The 16,075-nt window shown below is 46.7% G+C and overlaps 1 protein-coding gene across 2 annotated transcripts in view; it reads left to right on the top strand.

Moving 5' to 3' along the window:
- The window catches only part of NHERF2 (NHERF family PDZ scaffold protein 2), a 59,006-nt gene that overhangs the window by 36,367 nt on the left and 6,564 nt on the right, over positions 1–16,075 (top strand). The window contains exons 3-6 of one of the 2 annotated variants that reach the window (XM_028705704.2): positions 4,969–5,148; positions 7,676–7,829; positions 11,720–11,763; positions 12,873–12,935. In XM_028705704.2, the coding sequence (XP_028561537.2) occupies positions 4,969–5,148; positions 7,676–7,829; positions 11,720–11,763; positions 12,873–12,935 (441 nt within the window). The remainder of the gene's footprint in view (positions 1–4,968; positions 5,149–7,675; positions 7,830–11,719; positions 11,764–12,872; positions 12,936–16,075) is intronic. The other variant, XM_028705703.2, reaches the window with a different exon arrangement.

Here is a 16,075-nt window from a genome sequence, read left to right as displayed (position 1 = left end):
AATACAGACTGCTTTTGTAACTTCTAGCAAAAGCTTCCTTGTGGGCCTCCACTTAGTAGGGAAAAAACCATTACCGTATTTTTCGCTCTATAACACGCACCAGACCATAACACGCATGTAGTTTTTAGAGGAGGAAAACAAGAAAAAAAATATTCTAAACGAAATAGTGGATATATGATTTTTGTGGTTCATGCTGTGGCCACAGACATGTGATCTGACAGTGAGTTTGGAGTAGCCCAATGCAAAAATCCTGAGGATCCATGTGGATCCATGCTTTGTAACCATGGAGGAGGGAAGGAAGGGGAACCATGGATCCTCTGCTCACGACTGCAGCAGATCCCCCCCCCCCCCGCCACCTGCAGGCATTCGCTCCATAACATGCACAGACATTTCACCTTACTTTCTAGGAGGAAAAAAGTGAGTGTTATGGTGCAAAAAAATACGGTCAGTTGCCTCTTGAATTCATGCAGGTTAGTTCCAAGGCGAACCCAATGCCCTTTTGAACTGAAACCACCTGTTTCTTTGTTGAGCTGGTTGGATGTTTGGTATCTTTATTGTAGTTTTTACATATCTGACACCACGAGCCCTACATCGGTTGGGAGCGCTAACCCATGCACCCTCTGATGTTGCTGACGTACAGTTCCCATTATCCTTGACCACTGGCCATGCTGGCTAATGGGGCCTGTATCCCATTAGTAACCTCAAGTTACCGCCTCTGCTCTACAACATCCAAGCCTCCAAGGAGTATTTTGAAAAATGTTATTTGCATTAGCGTCTATCGAGGGACCCTTCTTTGTAAAGAAAAAGGCAGGTAAATAGAAAATCTGCTCCTTTCTCCTCCTGTGCAGACAGTCATTTGGAAACTATTCTTTGTAATTGGATTGTTTACACACCATTTTTTTCTTCAGAGATAATTTGCAGCCAAACCTTGGGGAATTGTCATCAGGTGGTAACTCTTTTCTCTGGCAAATGTGCTGGAGAGGAGGAGGGGAAAGAGAGAACACTTTTATTTATTGCTAGCAGCCTCGTACCTGGCGTTGCTCAGGAATTCTAAGAAACCAACAAAATCAGTTTTGAAAAGTTCGGTCCGCAATCTTACTTCGAATGGCATCTAGTTGTATGCAGAGATAGACAGGAAACATTCATCTCAGGAACCATCATGCAAAATTTGGTTATGGTATCTTAAAGGTAAAGGTACCCCTGGCACTTAGACCCAGTCAGGGACGACTCTGGGGTTGCGGCGCTCATCTCGCTCTATATAGGCTGAGGGAGCCGGCGTTTGTCCGCAGACAGCTTCTGGGTCATGTGGCCAGCGTGATTAAGCTGTTTCTAGCGAACCAGAGCAGTGCACGGAAAGGTGCCGAAATGCATGGTGGCGGCCCAGGAGAAGGCCTTTTTTGTAGCAGTCCCTGAATTTTGGAATTCTCTCCCCACAGACGCATACCCAGCTTCTTCACTATATGGATTTTGACAAATGTTGAAGACATGGCACTTTAACCTGGCCTTTGACACCTGAGATGTGCGTTTTTAGGCCCCATCCTATTCCTCAAAATGCAATATAACTATTTTTAATCCTGAATTTTAATTGTTGTAATCTGCCCTGGTATCCGCTGGTGATGGGTGGGTAATAATAATAATAATAATAATAATAATAATAATAATAATAATAGCAATTGCAGTGGTATATTGCCGAGCTATGGTTCCCCCCTAAAATAACAGGAAGCTACCTTTTATCAAGTCAAACTGTTGGCCCTTCTAGCTCAGTAGTGACTGCACTGACTGGCAGTAGCTCTGCAGGGTCTGGCACAGGCGATCTCTCCCAGGGTTACCTGAAAGTGTCAGGGACTGAACCTGGGACCTTCTGTGTGCAAAGCAAATGCTCTACCAGTGAGCCATTGTCATTAACAGCTAAGCAGAAGATCAGAATCCTGGCCAGAATCAAGAGACTCTTCCCATTGCTCCACACAGCCTCTCTTGCTGTGTCTGCGCTGCTGTTCTCTGCAGGCCACCTGGTGCAGATTGGGGGCGGGTGCAGGCCCTCTCTTGCTATCTCGCAAATGGAATTATCGCCTGTGTGTCATCACTCAGCTCTCATTTCGGGGGACAAGGGCGTCTGTGCCAAGAAACTTGGCAGGCTTTCATTTTCAGGCGTTTTGTCTTTGTAAATCTGGAGAGGCATCTCAAATGTGATTAAGGTACCAAAGGGAACATAATTTGCAGAAGGTCATCAGCCTGCTAATTTGCTGGCATGCCTGGCAGGGCAAAAGGAGGAGGAAAGGGGATCCCAGCATTTGATCTGCCCTCATCTCAGGACATGCTACTCACGCAAGCGATGGGCAAATCTTTCAGTTTTGGTTTTTCTCCCATTTTCTCATCCCCCTCGCCCCAATCTTCAGTTCTCCATGTTTCCACATCAGGTTGCAAATTATTATTTTTTAAGTGGGTGTGAAAATTCATCAGTGGTTTAGTTAGAATTTCTCCTAGAATACACATGTTTGTGAAAACCATGATTTAGTTTTATGTGCAAAGCCTTCCCAGTGGTGCAACAATGGTTTGTTTTCTAACAACAAACCATGGTTTGTAAGTCATCAACTTACATTACAGACTGAAGGTACGAGGTTGGGGAAAGATAGCCTGTGCTGACAACATTAAAGCCTCTGCTCCGGTGACTCTGCCGGGTGCCTTGTTTGGGTCCCTGATAAATTGCTTGAGCTTCCATTGTCTGCCGCTGACCTTGTGCTTATTCCACCTTGTGGCACTATTTCCTGTAAAAGAAAGAAAAAAATAGCTGATATAATCTTGCACCTTTTTAAAAGGGTGAAATGCTAAGGCAGGGATCCCCAAGATGCAATTGCCCCAGTGCTGAACTCAGCCCAAGACTGCTCAGATAGTCAAGACTTTGTGTTGACATGGGAACGGCCCCCCCTCCCCAAGCCACAACTGCCTCTCCCCAGATATGTCACCTCACTTGTTTGTGGCCCTGTGGTGTTCTTGTGGTACCTGTGGTTCGCTCACAGGAAACCCACAACCTTTTGGAAGAGAAAAAACACTGACGTGTGAAAAGCCACAGATTTCTAGGACTCACCAAGCACTTGAACTTCTTTGCATAGTGGTTGTCTCCAGCTAAGTTCTTCTTAGACTCACTGAAAATAATGAACCTAAGTTAATCATGCTTCCCAAGTTAACAATGGGTCTGCTCTGAGTAAAGTTATCAATGGATCAAAGAGATGGAGTGACTGCCCTGTGAGGAAAGCTTGCAGTGTTTGGGACTTCTTAGTTTACAGAAAAGGCAAGAAAGAGATGACATGATAGAAGTCTCTCATGGCACTAGAACTTGTGGACATCTAATGAAGCTGAATGTTGGAAAGTACCGGTACTTCTTCATGCAGTGCATAGTTAAACTGTGTAACTCACTCCCACAGGGGGCAATGATGGCCACCAACATGAAAGGCTTTAGAAGAGGAGTAGACTAGAGGAAAAGGTTATCAGTAGCGATTGCCCATGATGGCTTTGTTCTTGCCTCCACAGTCAGTACTTCTGAAAACCGGTTGTTGGAAACCACAGGAGGGGAGAGTGTTCTTGTGCTCAGGTGCTCCTTGCGAGTTTCCCACAGGCATCTGGTTGGCCAGGATGCTGGGCTAGATGGCCCATAGCCCTGATCCAGCAGGTTCTTCTTATGTTCTGTGAGACACTGTGTTAATGTTTTGATTTTGAAAATCAAGTGTATCTGATCCATTCAAATTTACTAATGTTTTGGATTGTGAAAAATGCTACATTCTAAATTGTGCCTTGCCGGTGTGCTGTAAACCAGGGGGGTTTCCAAACTGTGCTCTGAGGATCACCAGTGGTCCATGAGCTTAATTCAGGTGGTCCACAGCATGCCTGTGAAGATCAGGACCCACAGCTGTGATGGACTGTGGTAGCAGATGCTTTGGGACAGACTGGAAGTGGCAGGTGGGATGAAGTGACTTGAAAGAGGCCAAGGGAGGATTAGCAATCAGAAATGGATTGCAATGCATTTTGAATTGTGGGAATTAAAATTGTGATGCCAAAACCATGCAGCGTCTAGAATAGTGTGTTGCAATTGCGACATTAAGTGGTCTGCCTATTGACCTGTAGCAATTTTCAAGAGCTCCTTGGGAGCTGCTGCTGTAAACCAGAGACTATTTTGCAGGGAAAGAAGTTCACTTCTGCAATTGGAGTAGGTTATGTGAATTGCATGTATTTGCACCATGGCATCTTAGTTTTGCATCATTATTCTGCTTCCAACTTTCAGGTTCAAGTAATCTGAAAAATTTTCAGCAAGGAAAAGTGTTGATGAAGGAATGCTACTTGCTGCAGACCACCGTTGGACGGAGTGCTTTTGTGCTCAAATCCTGTGGGTGGGTTTCCCACTGGGGTGTCTTGTTGGTTCTCCTGTTGGAGAACAGGATGCTGGACTGGACAGGCCATTGGCTTGATCCAGCAGGGCTCTACTTCTGTTCTTAACTGAAGGCAGAAGGACGGAGAGTCTCCACAGTCATAAGGGATAGGAACACATGTTGTTTTTTCAATGTCCACACATTTAGCTAATGATAGGCCGCTCACCCCGTTTTTTGGCAGCATTTACCCTCTCAGATAATCCTATGTAGGGTGTTTCGTTTAAGATCTGGTTGGTCAGGCGTGCTTTGAAGTGGGAGAGGGCCCTGAACGGGTGGGTCTAATTTTATCCTTTTGTCACTTAGCAAGCGTATTAAATTTATTCTGTCAGGAGGGATTGGACAATTGCTTTTTAACAAATGCACTTCCTCTAATTGAGTCTATTTTTAATCTGCCCCTGTTTGGCCTTGTGGAGATGGGTGGGTGTCTCCTGTTCAGGGCTGTTTCCTTAGTGCATTTTTTCTTATTGTGTGACACTTTTTATTTCTATAAAGAAAGAGAAAGAAACAATCCCACACAACAATGGCCTCTTTTCCTTCCCAAATCCAGGATCTGAATGGGCAACCCAAGGACCTCTGCCCACGACTTTGCCATCTCAAGAAAGGCCCCACTGGCTACGGGTTCAACCTCCACAGTGAGAAAGCCAGGCCCGGGCAGTTCATTCGGTCAGTAGACCCGGATTCACCAGCATCCAAGGCAGGACTCCGACCGCAGGACAAACTCGTTGAGGTAACGGATGACAGCTTGAAGGGAGGAGGACCTAGGAGCAGAAGCACTCAGCCTCCACCTGAACACTTCCACAGTAGCCCACTGCCCTGGAATTGTTCATTCACCTTTTTATGCAGAGCCCACACTATGACACTGTCAAAGACCTGCATGTTGGTATTTGAATTCTGTCTGTTTCCAGTCAGTTTGTTGCAAGGTGCCTTCCTGCAGTGTTTCTCCATGAAAGAAAACGTGCTGTTGAGCATGTGCAGAGTAGCATTCTCTCGGCACTGAGCAGCTGCTTCCAACATCTGAGATGCTCAGGCAGGGTTAAATTCCAGGAAAAAAATACTTTAGAAACCCTGAACCCCCATGTTTCAGAGAGAGAGAGAGAGAACAATTGCTCATCTCTGTGGTTGCCTCTTCTTGCCCTCTTTGCAGGAACACACCTGTTCTGCAGCGACAGAACTCTCTCGCTTTCTCTCCCCTGAATCTTTAATGCCTGCAGTGCAACAGTACATGTGTGTGCGTGTGTGCGTGTGCACATGAGAGGGAGGGGTATGTGAGAGGGAGGTAGGAGAGGCCACCTAGGAGGCAGGTGTGTTCGTGAAGACAGATTTTGCTTCCAGCACTCAATATGTCACCGATAGGTGGCTGATTATTAATTTAGCAACCCCCTGGCACGTTTCCTGAAGTGCACAAAGAGGGGAGGAGGTGAACCTGTGGAATTTGGAAACCTGATCCCAGCTCTTAGGGGCTCCCATAAATGTTTGATGCTCAGCAGCTCCTCTGTTTGGGCTGTGGTGCCTGTTCTTGTGAGGTGGGGGGAGGAACTGTTCAGCCTCTGCTTCACGTTTTTCTTGCCTTGTCTTCTTTCTCTTTCCACCTGTCTCCAGCTTTGAAGCAACTGCCAGGGCCCTGCCTGCAAAAGGTGAAGGCTGCAGGTGGCAACAAGAAGTGTTCAAATGGAGACAGTGTCCCAGCCAGAAGCCCTTGGGAGGCTTTGAAGAGCTCTCCTTGGCTTCTGGCTCCCCTCCAGCTTCACCTTCCTGTTGGCTACTTGAGGCAGGCAGCTGAGTCTGTAGTGGAAGAGCGGTCAGGGCCTGCCTCTGGCAAGAGAAGCCATTTGGGTGGTTGCTAGGAAATGGAGGCCCTCAGAAGAGCCGAGGGTTTTGTATTCCCGCACCAGAGTGCTGTCTGCTTCGCTGGGGGACTACAAGCTTATTTTTTTACGTACTTACTTACTTACTACATTTAAATTGTGCCTTTTCTTCTGAGGAGCTGAAGGTGGTTTACATGGTGCTTCCCTTGTCTCACTCCATTTTATCCTCACAACAATTTTGTGAGGTAATCTAGGCTGACAGTGACTGGCGAAAGGTCATATGCTGTGAGTTTAGCAACTGTGGTTCAGGGTAACTTCAGGCTCGCCTGATCCCTTACATCCTTGCCCAATCACTGAGATCTTTCGGGGAGTCTCTGTTGGTGGTCACCCATAGCTCAGGTGCATCGTTTGTAACTACCAGAAGCATTCAGTGTAGTGGGACCAAGCCTGTGGAACTCCTTCCCACCTGAGGTTAGACAGGCCCCGTCCTTGCTGAACTTCAGGTGCATGACAAAAACTGGCTTGTTCCAGCAGATATTTTAAAATAGCGGTTGGTTTTATGATTAACTTTTAATTGTTTTATTCTCTGTATGGTTTATTTTTATGGACTGCCCCCACACCCTGAAATGCTGGTGATGGAGCAGTAGAGAAATTACTTTAAAAAACCAAGCAAGAACTTAACCACAGCTTTGGTTTGATAGGTGAACTCAGCACCTTTGCGGGGCTAAGAGCAGCCAGGTCAGGGATATTTGGGGGGGAGGTGTAATCCAGATGGGGAGCATATTCTGGATCAGAGCCTCACCACAGTTTTTGCTCCAGGATAAGCATTTGGCTAAGCATGTCACTACCTTGCCCATGTAACTAGTTTGCTGACATTTCCCCTCCAAATCCCCAAAATAATAATAAAAAGAAAACAGGCAAAGCAGAAAGCAGCAACACACCACATGATGAACTGATTAATTGCCTTCCATTGTCAGGTGATAATTGGCGCCCGGGCATGAACAAAATGATCCCCTTTGCTCCATTATCCTAGGCTAGCAACAAAAGGGCAGTGATTGTTTGTCAAAGCCGTGAGAGCCACTGTGTGGAGTGAATTTCCCCTTTGTCCTGGTTTAAAATAGCAGATCATAGCAGAACCATTCCCCTCTGGCTGCTGTTGGTTCCTTTGTTCTAAAAGGGACAAAACCTTTTAGCTCTTTATATCTATCTATTGGAAGGGGTGGGGAGAAGTTTGTTACAAAATCTAATGCTAGATTAAAACGAAAGAAGAGGCCAGCTGGATCAGGCCAAGGGAGGTGCCATCCAGTCCAGCATCCTGCTCTCACAGGGGCCAACCAGATACCCCAGAGATCTCCAAACTGTCTCCCAAGGCAGCCCCATGTGAAATGCATTGTGGTAATCCAGCCATTCATTCTCTCCCTCCTACCTATCTGGTTTTCTCTCCCTCAGGTCAACGGGATCAACGTCGAGGGCCTGAAGCATTCCGAGGTAGTGTCACATATCAAGTCCAAGGAGCATGAAGCCACACTGCTAGTTGTGGACCCCGAAACAGACGAGTATTTCAAGAAACTGGGCATCACCCCTACAGAGGAGCACATCGGAGGTAAAACATTTCTCCTCCCTAGAACCAACTTTAGCAGAGGGGGCAGGGATTTTGCAAGGGAGATAGATGTCCCTGTATAGGCCCCATCTGCACTATACATTTAAAGCACAATAATACTACAGTGGTACCTCGGGTTACATACCCTTCAGGTTACATACGCTTCAGGTTACAGACTCCGCTAACCCAGAAATAGTACCTCAAGTTAAGAACTTTGCTTCAGGATGAGAACAGAAATCGTGCTCCGGTGGCGTGGCGGCAGCAGGAGGCCCTATTAGCTAAAGTGGTGCTTCAGGTTAAGAACAGTTTCAGGTTAAGAATGGACCTCCGGAACAAATTAAGTACTTAACCCGAGGTACCACTGTACTTTAAACAGCCACAGCTCCCCCCCCCCCGGGAACTGTAGTTTGTTATGGATGCTGAAATTTGTTAGCAGACCTCTGTTCCCCTCACAGACTAGTATTACCAGAGAACCTAACCAATAAAAGTACAGCAAAGGGAATGAAAACAAATGACACTTTTTCAGTAGAGTAAGGTAAAGGTAAAGGTACCCCTGCCTGTACGGGCCAGTCGTGTCCGACTCTAGGGTTGTGCGCCCATCTCACTTAAGAGGCCGGGGGCCAGTGCTGTCCGAAGACACTTCCGGGTCACGTGGCCAGCGTGACATAGCTGCATCTGGCGAGCCAGCACAGCACACGGAACGCCGTTTACCTTCCCGCTAGTAAGCGGTCCCTATTTATCTACTTGCACCCGGGGGTGCTTTCGAACTGCTAGGTTGGCAGGCGCTGGGACCGAGTAATGGGAGCGCACCCCGCTGCGGGGATTCGAACCGCCGACCTTTCGACCTTTCGATCGGCAAGCCCTAGGCGCTGAGGCTTTTACCCACAGCGCCACCCCACAGCTTTTACCCACAGCGCCAGTAGAGTAGCACCCCTTTATTATGTACCCAGTAGCAGGGGGAAAGCCGACACCCCCATTATATAATTTTTTGGGCTCATATGATTTTGTACTGTGGTTCTCACCACACGACTGGAAGTATAATGCGGTGAGATACAAAACAATCTGTAGTTCCTAGAATTCTTTTGGGGAAGCCATGACTGTGTAAAGTGGCAGGTTAACTGCTTTAAATGAATAGTGCGGATGTGGGATACGTAGGTTCTCTTCTCCGCCACAATTTCATCTTCACAACAACGCAGCAAGGAATGACTGGCCCAAGCTTTCCCAGTGAGCAAGATGGCCGAGTGGGGATTTAAATCTGCAGTCTCCCCCTAGCTTGACGCTCCACAGCAGTTGTGATGGCTGGGCCTGATGGGAGTTGTAGTCTGAAACATCTGGAAGGCACCCAGTTTGGAAAGCCTGCTCTTTAGTTAGCGTCAAAGCATGTTCCTTGTCTGCAGTACCCGTTAACAATGAAACATCTTGGAATCATCTCTCTCTGCTTGAAGTTTCTGCAATCACTCTGAACATTCCTCCAATCTTGCCAAGGAAGAGAGTTGCTCTGGGCATGTGCAGAGTTTCCCCCTTCATCACAGAAACTGCAACCAGGTTCCATGCACTGGGGATGAAGGGGAGAAGAGCTCTGCCAGGTTTCAGCTCCAGACACTTTCACAAACGAAGCACCAGCCACTGGCCTGGATCCAAGTAGAGAGCAACATTTTGCAAAACAGCCGTTTTTAAAAAAATGCCTAGCAGTTTTTGAGTTTTGCAAGCTGTTGCTTAGCCAGAGTTGGGGGGGGGGGGAGACCACTGGGTTCCACCAAGCATCCATATCCCTGCTCTCCTTGCAACCCCCAATCCTCCTTCCTTGGCTGGGTTGAATGGAGAGCTCTGTGTGTTTTTAACACAGCTGTTTCTTATCTAACTAAGCTGAGTTCTGCCTCCAGTGCTGGATTGTCTTTTCCTGGCCTTTAGTGGAGAGAGGCATCCAAAAGAACGACTTGGAACAATTCAGAACTGGAGGGGGGCAGGCGGTGGATGTAGAGAAATAGTGTCAGATGCTGAGAGCAGGAGCAAAATAAGAGATAGGGTCAGGGAGAAACTCTTTTTCTTTCTTGGCATGGTGGATAATAAAGCCCCTGTTCTCCTCTTGAGGAGATGCAGCTAGCATGGTCACCCAGTCCCAGAAAGTATGAAGGGTTTCGGGTTGTCTCTTGGAGTGCTGAGGCCTGTTTTCAAGCGATAGCTGAGGAGGAGGAGGAGGGCCAGACCAGCTGCTGCTGAGTTACAGGCAAAGGAGAGAAAGAGGGGGAAGTCTTGCAGGATTGACGAGGCCTTTAGAGCCCACATCCACAGGATATCAGTAGGGATGCTTCTGTTTATGAAATCGTTGCTGCATGTTGACTGTTACAGATGGTCTGGTTCCTCCATTTGCTCCTGATGTTGTAGAATAACTTTATGGGCTAAATCTGGGACAGGAAGAGACCACACAGCAGGTAGAGTGTTGGACCACAGTGGACCTGGGTTCGGATTCCTACTCATCGTCAGAGGTCTTGTGGGGACACTGGTTCTAATTTATCCAAGAGCATAAAGACAGCCTTGCTGAATCTGGCCAGTGGCCCGTTTAGTCCAGCATCCTATTCTCAAGCAGGGCCTGCAAGCAGTATTTATATATATTTCTCTCTCTCTCTATATATATATATATACATATAGAGAGATAAATATCTCCTAACATTCAAAGTGGTTTACAAGGGAGACAAAACAATAACATTATCAATGCGAATATTAACAACAATAATTTAAGACTTTCAAAAATTTAAAATAACCATACACTATATGCATAGGCTTGTCTAAACAAAAATGTTTTTAGTGGGCACTGAAAAGAGTACAGTGAAGGTGCCTGCCTGATATCAATAAGCAGGGAGTTCCAAAGTGTAGAAGTTGCCGCACTAAAAGGTTTCTTCCAGATGTTGAATGGGTATTATGCAGCACCTGTAAAAAGTGCCAGTTCCAAAGATCTGACCTGATAAAATAACATTTATGCCTGAAGATATTCCTGAAATATATCTGAAAGAATACCTGATAGGATGATGATGATTATTCTTATTCTTATTATTATCTTCATCATCATCAGTCAAGATACAAGTCAGTGAAAACATAATAACAATAAGAAAGGAAAAGAAATGTTAGCAATGCGTATGCACAAAAAAGGAGAATAGGCATAGCAAATGCAATACTATGTGTCTAAATAGAGTTAATGTATCTACTTTAATGATCTACAACGTTCTTAAGAGTGTGCATAGTTTTATATTTTCCTGTCAATACATTATGAAAATGCTCCATTTTCTGCAGAAAGATTATGAAGTTGCCTTCCTTCACTTAATTTTGTGGGGGAAATTAAAGGGACTTTATAAGGATGCCCCCCTGAGCCCACTAGAGCAGTGGTGGGGAACCTCCATCTTACGGGTGCCTCTATACCTGATGTCATGTGGCAAAAATGCAACTCTCTGCTAAAAGTGAAGTTGCCTTGACAAGTGTTGCCATAGTCCCTGGCACTTGCAAAGGCGCAGGGTTTTGCAAGACCTGGCAGACAGCTGGGCCATGGTGCCTGCAAAGCACTGTGCCTAAACAAAAATGTTTTAAGCAGGTGCCAGAAAGAAGGCGCCTGCCTGATGTCAATAGGCGGAAGCTCCGAAGTGCAGCATTCATGCAGTCAAAGTCACAGCTGGTTTGGCCCTCAGAAGGACATAGGAACAACCCTCACCTGCAAATGTTTGGTGGGGCTTCATGGGGAGCCTTTTTGGGGGGGGGGGTATGTTTAATAGATTATTGTATTTTAATGTTCTGTTGGAAGCCGCCCAGAGTGGCTGGGGTATAAATAATAAATTATTATCAGGACATTTGTTGTGTTTCCACATGACTGTATTCAACTGGGGTTCTTTCTCCTTTGCCTTCAGGTGGACTTCCTCAGCCCATGACCAATGGGTCAGCACAAACGCAGGTAAGCGATGGGTACGGATGGGTAAATCTGTCTGTTTCTGTCTCTCTTGGTTTCTTATTCTTCCATTCTTAAGTTCAGTTCTCCATATCATTGGGCATTCCCCCCCCCCCAAAAAAAAGTCCTCATGAAAATATCCGCATTTTAGTGCATTTCCCCCCGATATACACATTATTGTATGCAGTTTTACCCAATATACACATCCTTTTGCAAAGCAATTTCCTGGAATAAGAAGCATTTTGATGCATACCTGACCCTAGTGTATTCATTTTTGTACACTTTCTCTGCGTGGAGAACTGCACTGCAAAATTGGGAGGAATGCGAACTTTGAAAGATGACTGTGTTTTGAGTTCCAGTTTGGTTTGCCTTGAAATGTAGACTAAATCAACTTCCACCCTTACCCTGTTACCTGTTCAGAATGTACAGCAGAGCTGAGTGCAGCTTTCTTCAGCCTGATGCCGTGCAGGTGTGTTGGACTACAACTCCCATCAGCCCCAGCCAGCATGGTGCCCGTGTCCTTGTTCCATAGTGGCTGGGGCTGATGGGAGTTGTAGTCCAACACACCTGCAGGGCACAAGGCTGGGGAATTCTAGTTTTCTGCCAGGTATTCACCTTGAGTCACAAATTTAAGATGTGACACATAGGACATGTCCATTTCGGATCAACGAGATCTCTGGCTATCTTCCTTCACTCTCCTCCGGTTTCTGTGGCTTCAGCAACCTTTGGCCCAACTTATTTAGATCTGTCTTCCCTCAGTGCTAGGAAATGAGATGGATCACATGAGATCGAAGGGCCGCAGCCCATAATGAGAAATCCTTATCAAACTGACCCAACACAATATGCTGCCTTTTCTTAAGAACTTCCGTGACTTGTTCTCTGCCTGGAAATTTATTGTGAGCCACCCAGGGGAAAGATTGCAATGGAGATTGTGTGGGTTGACCCACCTTCCTGTTCTTCTTTATGGCCCATGTTTCCCCAAGTGGCACCACCACGCTCACCATGCTGGCACAAAACCTCAAGGCACTGTCCTACAGCTGTCCAAATCGTGTTCTTAACCCCTCCAATTCCACTTTTCTTGTAATAAACACACACCCTCTTTCCATTCCTGACAGCTGAATGGGGGATCCATGTCCTCGTCCCACAGCGATTGCCAAAGTCCTGAGAAGGAGTCTGAGGTAAACAAAGTGATCCCATTTCTTGACCTGCCCAAACACTGCACAGGAAACCTCGTATATATTATTTCTTTCCCCACCACCTTTGCATTGCCAAGGAAATCCCCTGGACCTGCATCCTTCCAGGGGTCCCCCTCTGGATCCTGCCCCTTCTTCCTCCTCCTTCTGCCTCTGCCAAGTTCTTCCTCTTCCTCCTTCTCAGTGTCTCTGTGGCATCCACCCATCTTCTTTTTTCTCCTGCTTCTATTATGGAACAGGCTTTTGTCTTCTGCTCATCTGGACTGGGACATTTTCCTGCTTTCTGGCCTTTCACCTCTTGCAAATCCCAGGGGCATTTCTGCACCGACTACCTCCTGCTTCCTGCACAACTTTTTCAAGTTTGTCGCCCTTCATGTGGCTTTAGGATCAGTGAGTGGTGCCCCTCTCAGTAGTTCTGTCACCCTTAGATGTTTGGTGTGGTAGTGGCCTGGGGGAGGGCATTCCCCGTGGCAGCCCCAAAATTGTGGAATTCCCTCCCCACAGAGGTACACCTGGCACCTTCATAGTGCAGCCTCTTGACCCTGGCCTCTTGGACACCTGAGATGTATATTTTTTAGGACCCACCCTATTTTTGTGACTGCTCCTGTCAACCTAGCAGTTCGAAAGCACGTCAAAGTGCAAGTAGATAAATAGGTACTGCTCCAGCGGGAAGGTAAATAGCGTTTCCGTGCACTGCTCTGGTTCGCCAGAAGCGGCTTAGTCATGCTGGCCACATAACCCGGAAGCTGTACGCCGGCTCCCTCGGCCAATAAAGCGAGATGAGCGCCGCAACCCCAGAGTCGGCCACGACTGGACCTAATGGTCAGGGGTCCCTTTATCTTTAATATTGTTTTGGGGGACTGTTAAGTCTAGAGAAAAGGCGAGCAAGGGATGACGTGGTGGAGATTTATAAAAATTATCTGTGCAATGGAGAAAGTGGCTAGAGAAAAGCTGCTCTTCCTCTCTCATAGCACTAGAACCCATTGCCATCCAATGAAGCTGAATGCTGAAAGAATCAGGACAGATAAAAGTCCTTCTTCATGCAGTGCGTAGTTAAGCTATGGAACTCCCTCAAGAGGCAGCAGTGGCCACCAACCTTGCTTCAAAAGCGGATTGGACAAATTTGTGGGGGATAAGGCTATCAATGACTACTAGCCACAGTGGCTATTAGCCTGATCCAGCAGAGTTCTTCTTAAGTCCTTCTTTTTATATTGTTATAACCTGCCCTGGGACCTTATGGCAATGGGCATGTCATAAAAAAATAGTATTAATTGTAACAACGTGGATAGGAAATGTAGTTGTTGTTGACGCTGCTGCTGCTGCCGTGTAAGGCTTTCCACTCCAAAATTTAGCTTCCCTACTCCCTCCTTCCAAACAAGCAAGTTTTTTTTGTGGGTTTTTCTGTCAGCTGTTAAACATCTGCCATGTTCCACCACAGAGGTGGCCAGAGTCAAACTGTCTTCTCTTATTTCTCCTTCCGGGGACCCCTCAGGATGAAAGAAGGAAGAGAACAATAGAAGCCACTAGGAATATGTTGATGTAGGGGGAATATGAACTATTTCTGGCAAAAAGAAAAGAAAAAAAGTCAGCAGATTCCCGCTCCCAAACCCCTATACTTAAAAAAAAAAAGCTTAATTGCATTCAAATGCGAAGGGAAATACTTGAATGCAATGCAGCTTATTTATTTCCTCACGCTCTGCCACCACTGCAGCCCTGTTTCTTTAAGAGAGAAATATGCAGGCCTTGATTAGAGGAGAGTTTTGTGAAGACCACAGAGAGGCTTGAATTACGGGGGATCCGATCCCTGTTCCTTCAGAGGAGCAACTGGCCTCACTGTTCACTGGAGTCCAAAAACTCTGCATTCTTTCCATGCCGGGTTGGTGGTGAGGGAGAGGAATTATTCACTAGTTTCATCCAGCTTTTGCCAGTGCTGGCTGATGTCCTGCTTTCTTACAGGCTTCATCGGCGTGGTTCCGCTGAGGGCCTTTCTTGGTTTTATCGCCTTGGGTCTCGATCCTGCCATGGGCTTGTGGTTTTGAATAGACATAGGAGGAGAACCCTAAGTGGCACTTAATTGTCCCAGAGGGCCACTCTGATAGGGGAGTAGGGCCAGTGTTAGAAACTCAAGATATGTAAGCTAGGCACCAAGTGGCACCTTAAGCTTAGCTTATGTCTATTTGCCAGGGGGTTGGACTTGATGACCCTTGGGGTTCCTTCCAGCACTACAATTCTATGATTCTATTATCTCAGCTACATTGCCTTACTGTAGCTTGCTCTTACAACAATTCACTTGTCCGAGGAGGCAAGAAGGAGAAACATAAACAGTGGAAATGGAAATAGAATCAGCTAGGGGCTAAGGCAGAAGTTTTTAAACTGTGGTCTGTGAGTTCCATTTGCGTGGCCTGTGGAAAGGCTGCAGCACAGTCGGATGTATCCGCACTTAGTGCTGCACTTCCTTTCCTTGATGTGATGATGGAGGACTAAGATGCTCAGCAAGGGGTCCATGGTTCGCTCGGCAGTTCAGGAGCACATGACATGTATCTTTTGCTGTGCACGAGTCAGCTGGCTCAATGGAGATGTCAGTCGCCCAGAAATCTTCACATACTCGCAATTGGACCCGCACCGAGAGCAAAATGCACCTGGTGCCCAGGAAATTTCAGACACTGGGGACAATGACCTACCACCGCTCCCAAGCGGATTTGGCTACCACATCCCAATGCTTTCTGATGCTGCTCATCCACATCCGCTTGCTCCCTGGGTTGGAGGTTGGATCCTGCCCGAAGGTGTCCAGTTGCTGACTGCTGGTTCGTTTAATCGCCGCTGTATGTGACATCCCTTTGTCATGCCAGGCATAGCACATGAGACCTTCTCTGGATACAAAGCACATGCCCTTCCATTAAGCTGGAGGCCCATCCCTCCTGCACTCTGCTGGTGATGCATGATGAGGTTTGGGCTGCAGAGTTGGGTCTGTGGTGGGTTGACATGGAGCCAGATGGGTTGGTACTTGCTGATGTTCCAAGAACTTGGGCGCTATGAAGAGTAAGCACAGCTCTTTGGCATCAGAATTAGGGGCATAGGAAGCTGCCTTATATTGAGTCAGGCTATTGGTCTGTCTAGCTATGGAT

Source organism: Podarcis muralis, chromosome 14 (assembly GCF_964188315.1).
Source record: "Podarcis muralis chromosome 14, rPodMur119.hap1.1, whole genome shotgun sequence".
Lineage (NCBI taxonomy): Eukaryota > Metazoa > Chordata > Lepidosauria > Squamata > Lacertidae > Podarcis > Podarcis muralis.
Note: the sequence above shows the minus strand (reverse complement) of the source record. Positions and strands in the feature narration are given on the sequence as shown.